At 40.3% G+C, this 13,620-nt stretch overlaps 1 protein-coding gene across 1 annotated transcript in view; it reads left to right on the forward strand.

Annotated features, from left to right (window-relative positions):
• RUNX1T1 (RUNX1 translocation partner 1) overlaps window positions 1-13,620 on the forward strand; it is a 145,663-nt gene that overhangs the window by 131,089 nt on the left and 954 nt on the right. Inside the window, 1 exon segment of the mRNA XM_021089123.1 lies at window positions 10,511-13,620. This exon segment is cut by the window's right edge and continues 954 nt beyond it. Coding sequence (XP_020944782.1) covers window positions 10,511-10,786 — 276 coding nt within the window. The 3' untranslated portion in view covers window positions 10,787-13,620.

Consider the following 13,620-nt stretch of genomic DNA (forward strand, 5'->3'; position numbering starts at 1 on the left):
CGGCAATGCCAGGTCCTTAACCCACTGAGCAAGGCCAGGAATCTAACCTGCATCCTTCTGGATACTAGCCAAAATTAAAAGTTTTTTTAAAAAAACTTTACTGGCCTTCTATCTGCCCAAGGGTTTTGTGTGAAATTACCTTTCTTCATTTTTTGGTGCATCAACAAATACTAGTTAGGGCATTTAAAAAAAATCTTCATCATTTGAACCTAAAACCGCTCTAAAAAAATATCTTAAAAAAGTAAGATAAAAAAAATTAAAAGGCAGGAAATGATTTAAAACCCCCTAAAATCAATTATTTAATTCAACTGGACAGACCAATTTCCTCTGTGGATTGTAAAGGGCAGATGGAGCACAAAGGCTTATGCTAAGGTGAAAACCAGTCTAGTACTGTACATCCCAGAGGTACGTCCCAGTTTACCTCTGTGGTCTGTCCCATGTAAGTATTAACAGTGCCTCCCTCCATCCTCCAGTATCTTGGCTTGGATGACACATTATCTGTTCACACCACCTAAAGGCCACGTTCCGGTGATTCGATGATCATCTTTTGCTGGCAAAACCCAGAGACTTATGGGTGTGGTGGAAAGAATCCAAGAGAAGAACCTGGAAGACCTGACTTCTATCTTAGGTGATTATTTCATTCCCATCAGCCTCCATTTCTTCTTAAGGAATGAGATGCTATTTCTTTGGAAAATCATTTTTTTTTGTTTTTTTTTTTTGTTTTTTCCTTTTTAGGGCCACACCCATGGCATATGGAAGTTCCCAGGCTAGGGGTCAATCGGAGCTGCAGCTGCTGGCCTACACCATAGCCACAGCAACACGAAATCAGAGCCACGTCTGCTTACCTATACCACAGGTCATGACAGCACTGGATCCTTTACCCATTGAGCAAGACCAGTGATTGTACCTGCATTCTCATGGATTTTAGTTGCTGAGCCACAACAGGAACTCTTGGAAAAATTTTTTTCCAGCAGTGTTTTAAAGCTCTGTGCAAGGCATCATCACAGCCCACAGTGCTTCATCCCAAGATGTGGAGTTCCCATCATGGCTCCAGCTAGGAACCATGAGGTTGCCAGTTCAATCCCTGGCCTCACTCTGTGGGTTAAGGATCCGGCGTTGCCCTGAGTTGTGGTGTAGGTCGTAGACAAGGCTTGGATCTGGCCTTGCTGTGGCTCTGGCATAGGCCGGCGGCTACAACTCCGATTAGACCCCTAGCCTGGGAACCTCCATATGCCGAAGGAGGGGCCCCAGAAAAGGCAAAAAGATAGAAAAACAAAAAAATATAAAAACCAAGATGCACTCAGCTTTTCTGATGAAACAACATTCTCTCCCCACTTCTGTCTCTGTATTTGGAGCAACTTCCTATCATAGACATGTGCCTACCTCTTGTTACCAAGGTCATATATGAGCTTTATAATCTGAATCTATAAAACTGTATTTACAGATACTATAAATGCACAATTTATATTTATATTAAAATATAATACACAATTTATATTATTTGTCTCTCCCCCTTCATGGAGACTTTTAAGAGGGAACCCAACCTTTGGGATCAGAAGCGTAGAGTTCTGGGCCAAGCCTGGGCCTTCATGCATTTCTTCTGAGTGCTTGTATTGAGAGCAGATGCCCATGAGTTCTCTCTGTAATTTCTGAATTTAACCTTCCACTTTCTGTTTTCACACTTGTACAGTGGACCTAATAATGCCCTTCTGCTTAGAAAAATCAGTGGATCCAAAAGATAGTAAAGAATGGAAACGTGTCAGAGGGGAGAGAAGAGTTGAAAATATTGGAAAGGACCAGTGGTAGAAGGCTCTCAAGAGTGAATAAGGCAGGGCCCATGTGATTTATTAGGCACTCTTGGACACTTTCAGAGTAAATGGGGTGCTGTTGCCGGGCAGACCAGTCCTATAAGGCACAGGAACCTGTGGTCAATGTAGTAATTGGGGGCGTCATTAAATTTGTTTTTGCCTGAGGTGAAATAAGGCCTATGGTGAATGTTTAACTCAATACAAGAGATGGTAGAAAGTACTTTTCATGCTTTCTTTCCTTTAGCTTGGTATACCTGAGTTCAGGAACACCGAGTAGCTAGTGCCATTGTCCTCATTTGGCAGCTGAGAAAAGTCAAGCCCTTGCTTAGGTCTCCCAGCAGTAAGTGTAAGCTGGTCCTCAGCCCCAGTGCCTGCCTCTCAGGCCACTTTCTTAATAGCCACACAGTAGTCCATGCTGGGGTCCTTTAGGATAGTCCCAGCTACTTCTCTTAATTTCTCTTTGGTTTATAGACTAATAATTGTTACTACTAACCATTAGCATGACACTGGACTGCCTAGGCAGATACCTAAGGAAATTATATTTTCTGTACTTTCTCTTTTAAAGTGTACCACGTGTTACATCAAGAATGTAATGCCGGCATTCGCAGAACTCAAAACAAAGGAGATTCTCTGAATCTGGCATCTTCCTTTTATTTATTTTTTCCTATATTCTTTTCCAGTTCCTATCTGCAAACATTTATCGCCTTTTTTTGCCCAATGATCTCTGTCAAATTAGGACTATTTCAAAAGAACCCACCAGAGCTTTTCTTTGAGATCCATAACTTGTTCTAGCATGGGATCAAAGCACGTGACTGGGATCGAGCCTAGAAAGGGGAAATAAGTGTGCTGTTTCAATAGTTTTGAGTTTTAAGCCATCAGTATTTCCCCTCAGATCAAAACAGTTTTTTATTCATAGATGGGTGCAGAAGTGCATGCTTCTATCAGGTGGTTTTGTGGCACTTAAGCAGAAACACTGATTGAATCTTTAAACCCTGTGTGCAGGTTGAATCTTTAAACCCTGTGTGCAGAACCTGCTGAGTAAGCCCTGATAGTGTGAAAAAATCATTCTGAAAGGTTCATGTTCATTACTTCCTCTAGATGGGTTCATTACAACCTATCCCTGGTAGGTCCTATGCAGTGTGGCTGCCCAGGACAGCTCCCTTTAGAGACTCACTGTCTAATTCTACTTGTGGATCCCCAGAAGAATTTGGAGCTCTCATATGGGCTAAGGTTCTGTGTCCGCTATATTTTTTTGTTTTGTCTGTCTGTTAATTTTTTTGGCCTCGCCCCCAGGCATGAGGAAGTTCCTGGGGCAGGGGCTGAAACTGCACCACTGCAGTGACCCGAGCCACAGCCACAGCAGTGACCATGCCAGATCTTTAACCTGCTGCACTACCAGGAAACTTTTCCCTAAGATTTTTGTTCATTTGTTTCATTTATTAAGAGGCCAGTTTTTGAATCCAGAGATGTTCCTAGTGCACTGGGCCTGGAATGATCTGGAGTGGTTCATTCTTGGAGCTTTGATTTTCTCATCTATCAAACTAGGATAAGTCTTATGTGACCCACTTTTCAAGGTGGTTGAGACAACAAATGAGTAGGAGTATTTTATAAATACAAGTCACCTTACAAATAAGTGGTATGAATGTTTAGTAAGAGAGAGATGAAAAACCAGTTAAGAAGCTGCTCTAACAGGAAGGAATTTGGATAGTAACCATGAGATTGGAAAGGAATGGAAACCATGGCAGTGGGGGGTTTGGCACTGAGATGTTGCAGGGACTACAGAAAGAGGAGTTTCCAGTGAGATGGCAGTATTCCAGTGAGATTCCAGTATTGGGCCTGAGTGTTGCCAGTGACTAAAAAGGACCAAACCAGAAGGTCAGGTTGAGGGATTACTTACTGACTTGGGTGACAGAAGAGCAGCCTTGTGGAGCTAGAGAAAAGGCAGTTGAACGAAAGCAGCTCATGAAGGAAATGAGGGCTGGAGGAAGGTTTGAGAGTTGATTTCTTAGAGCTCAGAGTTGAAACCATTACTGATATGGGAGAGTGTAGGAAGGAAAGACTATTTCTTTTTTTTAAGGAAGTTTATCTCTTTTTAAAGGTATGGTTGATAAGTTTCTTCAGTTTCTGTTGTACCGCACAGTGACCCCAGTCACACACAGTTCCCTGTGCTGTACAGTAGGAGCCCATTGCCCGTCCATTCCAAATGTTACAGTGTGTATCCACTAACCCCAAACTCCCCATCCATTCCAGATATTACAGTGTGTATCCACTAACCCCAAACTCCCCATCCATCCCACTCCCTCTCCCCATCTCCTCCCTCCTGGCAACTGCAAGTCTGTTCTCCATGTTTGTGATCTGTTTCTGTTCTGTAGATAGGATTATCTGTGCCGTATTTTAGATTCCACATATAAGTGATATCATATGGTATTTCTCTTTTCTGACTTACTTCAGTTAGTATGAGAATCTTTAGTTCCATCCGTGTTGCTGCAAATAATGTTACTTTGTTCTTTTTTATGGTTGAGTAGTATTCCATTGTATATATGTACTACATCTTCTTAATCCATTCATCTCTTTCTTTATGCCAGCTTCCCTCCTTGCCAGATATTTAGAGGGAAATGAAAAAATAGAAGAGGAAGAGGTTGTATATAAGAAACAGAATTTTAGTATCTTGAAAACAAAGAGGAAATTTCAACAAGGGAAATTTTTTAAAAAGAAGGAATGGGAAAGTAGTCAGCAGTGGTGAGTCTTCAGAAGGTCTGAGGGCAGCAAGTAAGGAGAACAAGTAATTGGCCACTAATATCAGGAGAAGCTAATGTTCTCTTTGTGTGGCTATCCGTGTCTGTGGAAGGGAGGCAGAGGGCCACAGGCTCTCTAATTACAGAGTTGTACTGTGCAGAGATTGTGTGTAATCTCACTTGCTTTCAGCTAGTGCCAAAAGGAGGACATGTTGTTAGTTCCTGCCATTTATTCCAGACCCAGTGAACATCAGAGCGGTGTAGTTAATGGTGGCATAATCCTGAATAATCCTGTAGTTATGATTCCTACTTTATAGGTACTGTCATTCTAAGAGATTAACTTGCCTGTGTTTTTAAAGCCATTAAGTGATATAGTTGAAAGTGAAAAAGTGAGGAGTTCCCATCGTGGCACAGTGATTAACAAATCTGACTAGGAACCATGAGGATGCAGGTTCGATCCCTGGCCTTGGTCAATGGGTTAAGGATCCGGCGTTGCCATGAGCTGTGGTGTAGGTCGCAGACGCAGGTTGGATCCCGCATTGCTATGGCTCTGGTGTAGGCCCTACAACTCTGATTAGACCCCTAGCCTGTTGAACCTCCATATGCTGTGGGAGCAGCTCTAGAAAAGGCAAAAAGACCAAAAAAGAAAAAAAAAAAGAAAAAAAAGAAAAGAAAAAGTGAGAAAGCCACTCACAATTGGAAGTCATTTCCATTACACACAGTGATATCTTTGGTGTTCCAACCTCTGTCTACTTTCAGTATTGAAGTGCCCTTCTAACCTTATTTCTGCCAAAAGTCTATATGAAAGATATGAAATAGAGAGGGTGTGGCATTTTGGAAAAAAATATTTGGTTTTTAAACCTTGCGTATGTAACTTACTTCATATCTGGGTGACTTTAGGTAAGTCATGTACTTTAAAAGTTATTTACCTTAAGGGAATTTTAATTACAATCATTCTACTTTGATTGAGCATCATTTGTGTGCAAGGGTTTTCCCGGAGATTATAGTGTGTAAGACCCGGAGAAACTTTTTAGGTGAAAATGTTTTGCTTCTTGTAAAAAGAACTTCCAACTGTAAGAACCAATTCTCTTTGTATATATATATTAAAAAAAAAAAGATGAAGGAAATAATTTTTTTCTTAGGGAGGAAAAGAAATGCTGCTATAAAATAAAGTATCAATAATCTGACATGTAGCTTTGGCACCAAGAGCTTCAACTCATCATTTCTGTTTCCATATGTAATATTAGTACATTAACAAAAGGGAGGGTTGTGTTCTGCCTCCTGTTCATCATCTGCATCATAGCCTAACTTTGGTCAGCAGCTGATTCCCACTTTGCAGCTAAGGGAGAAAAATATTCGTTATGCTGAAAATAAAGGAAAACTATAAAGAGCCATTAGCTTTGGGAATGAAATTTGCTATGAAATAATATTCTCAAACTTTCTATACAATTGTGGTAATTCAGTCACCAGCATCATTCAAGACTGAAAAGGAAACTCAGTTTTTTGAAAAATGAATGAAACAAGCAGCTATATTAACTTAAACCAATGACCACCTTTATCCCTGCCTTTACACATACACCCCTGGATAGTATACACAATTTGTTAATGGCAGAAAGCTTAGAAACTTAAAATGATTCAAGTTAGAGTACAAGTAAGATTCTGCACATCCCACAGTTTCCAGAAAGTGACAGTTGAGAGGCCAGGTGCCACTGATCAGGCCTCAGTCTTGCAGCAGATATGGATTAGTTAATAGGAAAGTCTGTAGAGCCACCCAAGAAAAATTAATACAAATTGCTTTGTTTGCTAATGAACTTTTGAAAAGGAATGTGCACTTTGGAGTTTTCTGTCCGTTCAACACTTGCACTAAAGTTCCCTACATATTCGTGGCAGTATGATGGTGAGAGCAATAAAAATATGAAGGTTTTTCCCACCAGCTTATTTGAATTGCTTTCTCATTGTTGCATCTTCTTAAAGTCACAGGTGGGTTTTGTCTCAGTGGTGGGTGGTAAATGAATGGGATTGAAGAACTTTGGAATGGGACTAGAGGTAAAACTAGCCCCAGAGCCTTTAAATCCTGGGTTAGAATCCAGAGATGCTAGGCAGAAAGGCTTAATTCCCAGCAGCTTCATGATCCAAAACATCTGTTTCTATATTTGGCATAATTCCACTTTTTTATTTGTAAAATTGTTCCCATCTTTGAAAACACTTTACAAAAAAAAGAGGTCCCCATTCTGTCTCCTCATTCCACTCCCCAACACATGCATTTGTAATTACCTGGTTTAGTCTGTGTGTTTAATCAGCTTAAATTGAGAAGGTTGCCTACATCTGATTTCAGTCTGAAGGAGCCAGTAAGTACTGGGCAGTTACCGCCTTGTGTCTGCCAAGATGTGCCTCTGCCAGAAAACGGATAGGACTCACACTAGGGTATTTCCTAAAGAAGCCACTTGACTCAGATTAGATGTTTAATTTCCTAAAAATATTGTTTTGGATCTGGGTCTCTGTTCTCTAATTGGGATTTTTTGATGTAATTTAGGAATTTCACTTATTTCTGAGTTTGTTACAGGATCCAGCTGGCATTGTTCTAAATGTCTAAAGCTCAAGGAAATAAACTTCCCTGCATACTGAGTGTCTTACCCCACTGCTCTAGAGCCTGGGCCACAATGTTTGTTCACATCTTTGTGGGCACATTGTCCATGCAATAAGATTGAATTAATTTTCAGGAAGAAAGGCTTCTAGTTATGGTAATGAAGCCTCTGATGAGTGATACATATTTTTTGAGATATTTTCCTGGTTAAATTAAAACTGAAGGAGAAAAAATTACTTTGTCCTGATACTATTAATTTTAATTCCATTTTAATTTATGACAATCTATAAATTAGACTTTTAGATTTCTATTTTTTTCTTTTTATGGCCTCCTCTGTGGCATATGGAAGTTTATGGGTTAGGCATCAAATTGGAGCTGCAGCAGCCAGCCTGAGCCATAGCTATAGCAATGCCAGATCTGAGCTGCATCTGTGACCTACACCACAGCTTGCAGCAAGAATGGATCCTTAACCCACTGAGCAAGGCCAGGGATCACACCCCCATCTTCACAGAGACTATGTCGGGTTCTTAACCTGCTGAGCCACCACAGGAATTCCTAGATTTCTTCAATTATGTCCACTTAAAACACCTCCCATTAGCCAGAGTTTGAGAGCCTAAAGTTTTATTTTTTTACCCCTTCATTGAGCTGTGATTTCTAAATAGTAAGGGAATACGAACATAGAGCTGAGCTTTTTCTAAAACTTTAAACCATATTTGAGTTTCTAAGGCTTCCAGCACTTGAAAGGCTCTAGAAGTCCCTTTATTTGTTAGTAAAATCAAGATGACTGCTAGAAAGTCCTTTTGCATATTTTGCAGAGTGGTAAAGCCACATAGACCAGGGTGGTGGGATGAAAAGCCCAGTGGGGTATTTTCAGTAGGATTATGAGCCCATTTTATGCCATACAGCCAACATGCTGAAAGCAGAATAATTGCAGGGAGCACAGCAGGGAGATTTTTAATATCCATATATATCAGGGCTTTAAAAAATATTTTTAAATTGTGACTCAATCACAAACCCTCAGCTGGTTGGAATTACCAAATTACAGTCAGAAGTTTGTTTCGTAAGAAAATAATCAAAACCAAGGAAGATAAAAGGATTAATGGTACGAAGCACTTGATATAGCATTTCACAATGAGGATGGTCTTCCCAAAGGAACCACAAACATTTTAAATGGCTTCCAGAGGTTCCCCCTCCTTCTGTCTCCTCCCTGTCGCTCGTTCCCTTCCCAGGATTTGTCCCATGCAGGTCCTCTTCCTCTCTTGTATGTCTGTGCTGAGATTTCATGGTGTGTTTATCTCCCAGTTTGAAACTGAGAGGCAACCTTATTTCTGCTTTTCTCACCTCTTGCAAAGCACTAGCAGAGACTGCCAGTAGGCTTTCTAGTGTTCCTAAAACTCTAGTTTTTAGTGTCCTCTACTTTGATGACTACTCAGAGTTGCTGAGGTGCAGATGCTCTTCAGAGGAATTCCGTCACCTGAAAAGCATTGTATGCAGGTAGAATTTTTATTTACCCAGTTTTAGTATTTCTGGTCTTTTAAACCAAATCAGACGATCTGATTCATTCATTTCACAGGTATTTATTGAGCACCTACTATACATATCAGGTACCGTTATGGGTGCTTAGACTATATCAGAAAAAAATAAACCCAACATCCAGTCTCCAGGGAGCTGAAGCAAAGAGATTGTTTTGAGACTGCCCTACCATTTGGTTGTCAGGTACACTGAATTGGGAAGAACTAAATGCATGCCTCACTCTTTCTGGTCTGTGGTGGAGCAGGCAATAAAATCCTTTCTCTAGTCCATTCTGTTGCTTTGAATCTAACAGAGCATCCTCATAGTTCCTTTGTGATTCTATAGTGTCTAGAAGGAAGAAACTTCTGCCAACACTGTTGCCGAAATATATTGGCTGCTTCTGTACACCAATGCCAAATAGAAATATAAAGACAGAGTTGGAGGAAACAGGAAAAAGTAGTTTTAATTGCCAGGCAAAGAGGGGAACACATCAGTCTAGTGCCTCAAGGACTACGCCCCCTTTTGGAGGGGCTGGTGAGGAATCTTAGGATGTTAGGGAAGCAGGTGATCAGCTCGTGGACATTTTCCCAATTGGCGTGGTGCGGTAATTGGGAGTCAGCGTTATCAGCCTTCTGGGTCCAGCTGGTCTGGGGTTTATGTGCTTTTGAGCAGCATACAGTTGACATCTTCCACCCAGTGGGGGCTTTAGCACCTGCAAAACAGCTCCAAGGACATGGCTCAGAATAGTATCAGAGTAGTCTTTGAAGAAGAACTGAAGGTCCTTTGTTGAATGGCTAAATTATTATTACTATTTTCTTTTTTTGTTGTTGTTCTGTATTTTCTTACTTCTCTGATTAAATTGGTTCTTTGACTAAAGTTTTTCTATGGAGGCAGGTGGAGGACAAGAGTGAGGGAGTCTACTCTGGGAAGGCCTCACAGGGTCCTGCTTGGTTACAGAAGTGGTATCTTTGTGTCTTTCTACAGTGGTATTGGTATTAGAAAGGAGGCGATTTAGACAGAGCAATTATTAGTATGGGTGTACAGAGAATTTATTTATTTTATTTTATTTATTTATTTGTATTTTTTAGGGCCACACTCACGGCATATGGAGGATCCCAGGCTAAGGTCGAACTGAAGCCACAGCTGCCAACCTACGCCACAGCCACAGCAATGTGGGATCCAAGCTGTGTCTGCGCACCTACACCACAGATCATGGCAATCCCAGATCCTTAACCCACTGAGCAAGGCCAGAGATCGAACTGGCAACCTCATGGTTCCTAGTCAGATTTGTTTCCCCTGAGCTGTGATGGGAACTCCTGAACAGAGAATTTAGATGTGAATATAGACAAACTTAAAGAGAAGAGATTTTATAATAAAAATGAAAAAGAGTCTCAACTAGTTTGTTTAGATGTCATAATCGTTGTTGGCAGAAAAGTCTGGGCAGTCATCACACCAAAACCTATATCTTCAGTGTGTTTAGTGAGTTTGCATACATACCTAGATTTTTCATTCTGATAGTTCTTAAAAGTAAGGGGAGCTGGAGTTCCCATTGTGGCTCAGTGGAGACAAATCTGACTAGTATCCATGAGGACTCAGATTTGATCCTTGGCCTCGCTCAATGGATTAAGGATCCGGCGTTATTGTGAGCTGTGGTGTAGGTTGCAGACCCGGCTCAGATCTGTCATCGCTGTGACTGTGGCATAGGCCAGCTCTACTTCAATCCCTAGCCTAGCAACCATATGCTGTGGGTGCGGCTTTAAGAAGAAAAAAAGACAAAAATAAGGGGAGCAGAGCTGCCTTGTTTTATTTCCTTAGACTTTAGTCTGATTGATGTAATAATTTGGGATTTCACTTTCTTCCACCCTCTTTAGAGTTGCTGGAATTGTGGCCGTAAAGCAAGTGAAACCTGCAGCGGCTGTAACACAGCCCGATACTGTGGCTCGTTTTGCCAGCACAAAGACTGGGAGAAGCACCACCACATCTGTGGACAGACCCTGCAAGCCCAGCAGCAGGGGGACACGCCTGCTGTCAGCTCCTCCGTCACACCCAACAGTGGGGCCGGGAGCCCAATGGACACACCACCAGCAGCCACCCCGAGGTCAACCACCCCGGGAACCCCTTCCACCATAGAGACAACCCCTCGCTAGGCGTGCACCCAGAACTGTCGGAGGAAAGACACCACAACCAACACGAAACCAGTTCCTCATCCTCAGATGCTCAAAGTTGTTTTTTTGTTTGTTTGTTTATAGATGAACTATCCTATTTCAGTATTTCAGCAAGAGAGAACCTGACTGTATCTTGAGGCGGTAGTAAAACAGAGGGCCAGTAACGGGTCGTAATGACTTATTGTGGATAACAAAGATATCTTTTCCTTAGAGAACTGAAAAGAGCAGAGAATATAACATGAAATGATAGATTTGACCTCCTCCCTGTTATTTTCCAGTAGCTGGGATTTTAAACTAGATGACCTCATTAACCGATGCTTTACCAAACAGCAAACCAAGAGATTGCTAATTGCTGTTGAAAGCAAAAATGCTAATATTAAAAGTCACAATGTTCTTTATATACAATAATGGAAAAAAAAAAAAAAAAAAAAAAGGAAAACCCTCAAGGGCATGAGCATTGGCTACAGCGGTAGACGTTTTAACAAGAAGATGAATGGCGTCCGTGGGTTGCTAACTGAACTTTGAAGACCCGCTACAAAACGCGCAGATGTGTAGCATATTGGAAGGAGACACAGATGTTTGGTTTTTTTCCTGTTTCTGAAAAGAAATAATAATATCCAGGTCAACAGAACGAAAAATGAAAGATGATTTGCAGTGGGATGTGTGAATACAGCAGCAAGAAAAAAAAAATGCCATAACACAAAAGGCTCCTTTATATATATACGTGTGTGTGTATATGTATACACACACACACAAACACACACACACACACACACACACACACACACACAGAAGTAAGAGACTCAGCCTGCAGTTATTAGCATCCTGGCAGCTTTGACACCAGCCGGCTGCCCTAAACAACCCTCAACGTTTCTTCACTTTTGCAAGGTTCCACAGAGCAAGACATTGGGTCTATTCCAGCTCATTCATTTTATATTGAAAAATAATTTTAAAAAAATGGTGGCTCCAGCTCCAGCCCCTTTCTAAATTTTTTCAGCCCCACCCTGTTTGGATTTTTAATTAAAAACTAGTAGTTCTCTTGGTGTTAAAACACTTCTGTCCTGTGAGGTTTCCCAATGGTGTTTTTCTTGTAAATGTGCTGGACGACTGTGAAGATGCGTTGTAGTTTGACCACGTGCCCACATTTAGTCTCTTTATTCCTAGTTGGTGAGAAACCTGTATCTTTCTATGCTGCTTTTATATCTGTATGTATTAGTGGTATTTCTCTAGTAGTTCAAAAAAAAAAAAAAAAGAAAAAAAAAAAGACTTTTTTTGGTTGTCCTCAAGAAAAGAAAAGAAAAAGGCTATCTTTCGGAGCTGCTATTTCACTCTCTTATAGGACTTTTTTTTTTTTTTTTTTTTTTTTTTTTTTTTTTTTTTTTTTTCCTGAAAACCAGCATGCTTCACGGAATGCTAACATTGGTGTTTTTGTAAGAGGGATGTACATAAATGTATTTTGCACTGTCACAATGACTCCCTAGGCATGCTTTTTTTGTTTTTGTTTTTGTTTTTTTTGTTTTTTGGTGTTTTTTTTTTTTGAGCAAACTTTTTAAATATGCTAGAGCCATTTCACCAAGTTTAGCTGTAGCATTGAGTAGTAGTGGAATTTTTCTTTTTTCCTTTTTCTTTTTTTTTTTTGTTGAAAAATCATTATTAGGGACTTTTTAAAAAAATAAAATAAGATATCCTACTTTAAAAATAAAAGACAGTGCATGCATATTGCTGTAAGGTTGTTTAAGTATTTCTAATTTTACAAAAAAAAAAAAAAAAGATAAATCATTAGAGCTCCAAATGCTGATGTGTAGACTGACAGCTTTAACACTGCTGAATGCCAGGTTATACAGTATTCTTACAAAAAGGGAAGTCAGCCAAAGACTGATCTGATGGACCAAAATCGGAATTTTGAAAAGCACCAGTACTACTTTCCAAAATGATCAGCAGGTTAAACATGTTCAGCAAGGTATAGTGTGAATCCATTAACCCTTCGTCGTCCAGGGTCCAGACCAGAACTACTTGTTAGTTTTGAAAACAGTAGCCCAGAATGTGGTTGTGTGCTTTAGCGAAAGTCAGCAGTGCTGCAGGCTGTGTAGACAACCAAAGTTTTCAAGGCTGGGAAGACACTTCTTCACATACTTACACACACCAGGCATTTATTTAAAAATATAAAATGGTCCATTAGGTTTGGGTTTTTTATTATTATTTAAAAATATATCCTTTGGATACAGTTTTAAATGGCTTTTAAGTATCTGCATAGAGAGAATCCTAAATCTCTGTAAGCCCAACATTTTTTACATTTTCCCCAGTATTTTCATATACAAGTTGACTTTAATTTTGTTCGGGTGGTGTTACTTTTTTACATGGCTTTTTAGTTTAGAAACTTCTGATGAGCAAATAAATACATCTATCTGCATGTTGGAAGTCCATCTGCCAGCACACCTGCTTAAAGTCCAATGAAAGCACATAACCAGGCTCTGAATGGGTTATATTTTATCATGGTGCTCCCAGAATCCTTTGACCTCACTCTGCTTTCTAGTCTGCTTGTGACACTGGACAGTCCTTTCTTACAGAGCTATTATATGTTCTAGGCTACGAAGGGTTAAGTAATCCCAAAAATGAGGTATGTCATACCCACACGTCTTTTATCTCTAGAAGCTGTGATGTATGTGAAACAGCACTGTTATTCTTAACACTAGTGTGTAAAATAAGGATTAGTACAGTACGTCTCATTACTTTTAATTCAGGGCACCCTGAGTGAAAACAAATACAAAAAATCCCTAACTCTGAGCTCTATCTCTGATTCCTCTTCCTCCTCCTCT

The sequence above is a fragment of the Sus scrofa genome, chromosome 4, assembly GCF_000003025.6.
Source record: "Sus scrofa isolate TJ Tabasco breed Duroc chromosome 4, Sscrofa11.1, whole genome shotgun sequence".
NCBI lineage: Eukaryota > Metazoa > Chordata > Mammalia > Artiodactyla > Suidae > Sus > Sus scrofa.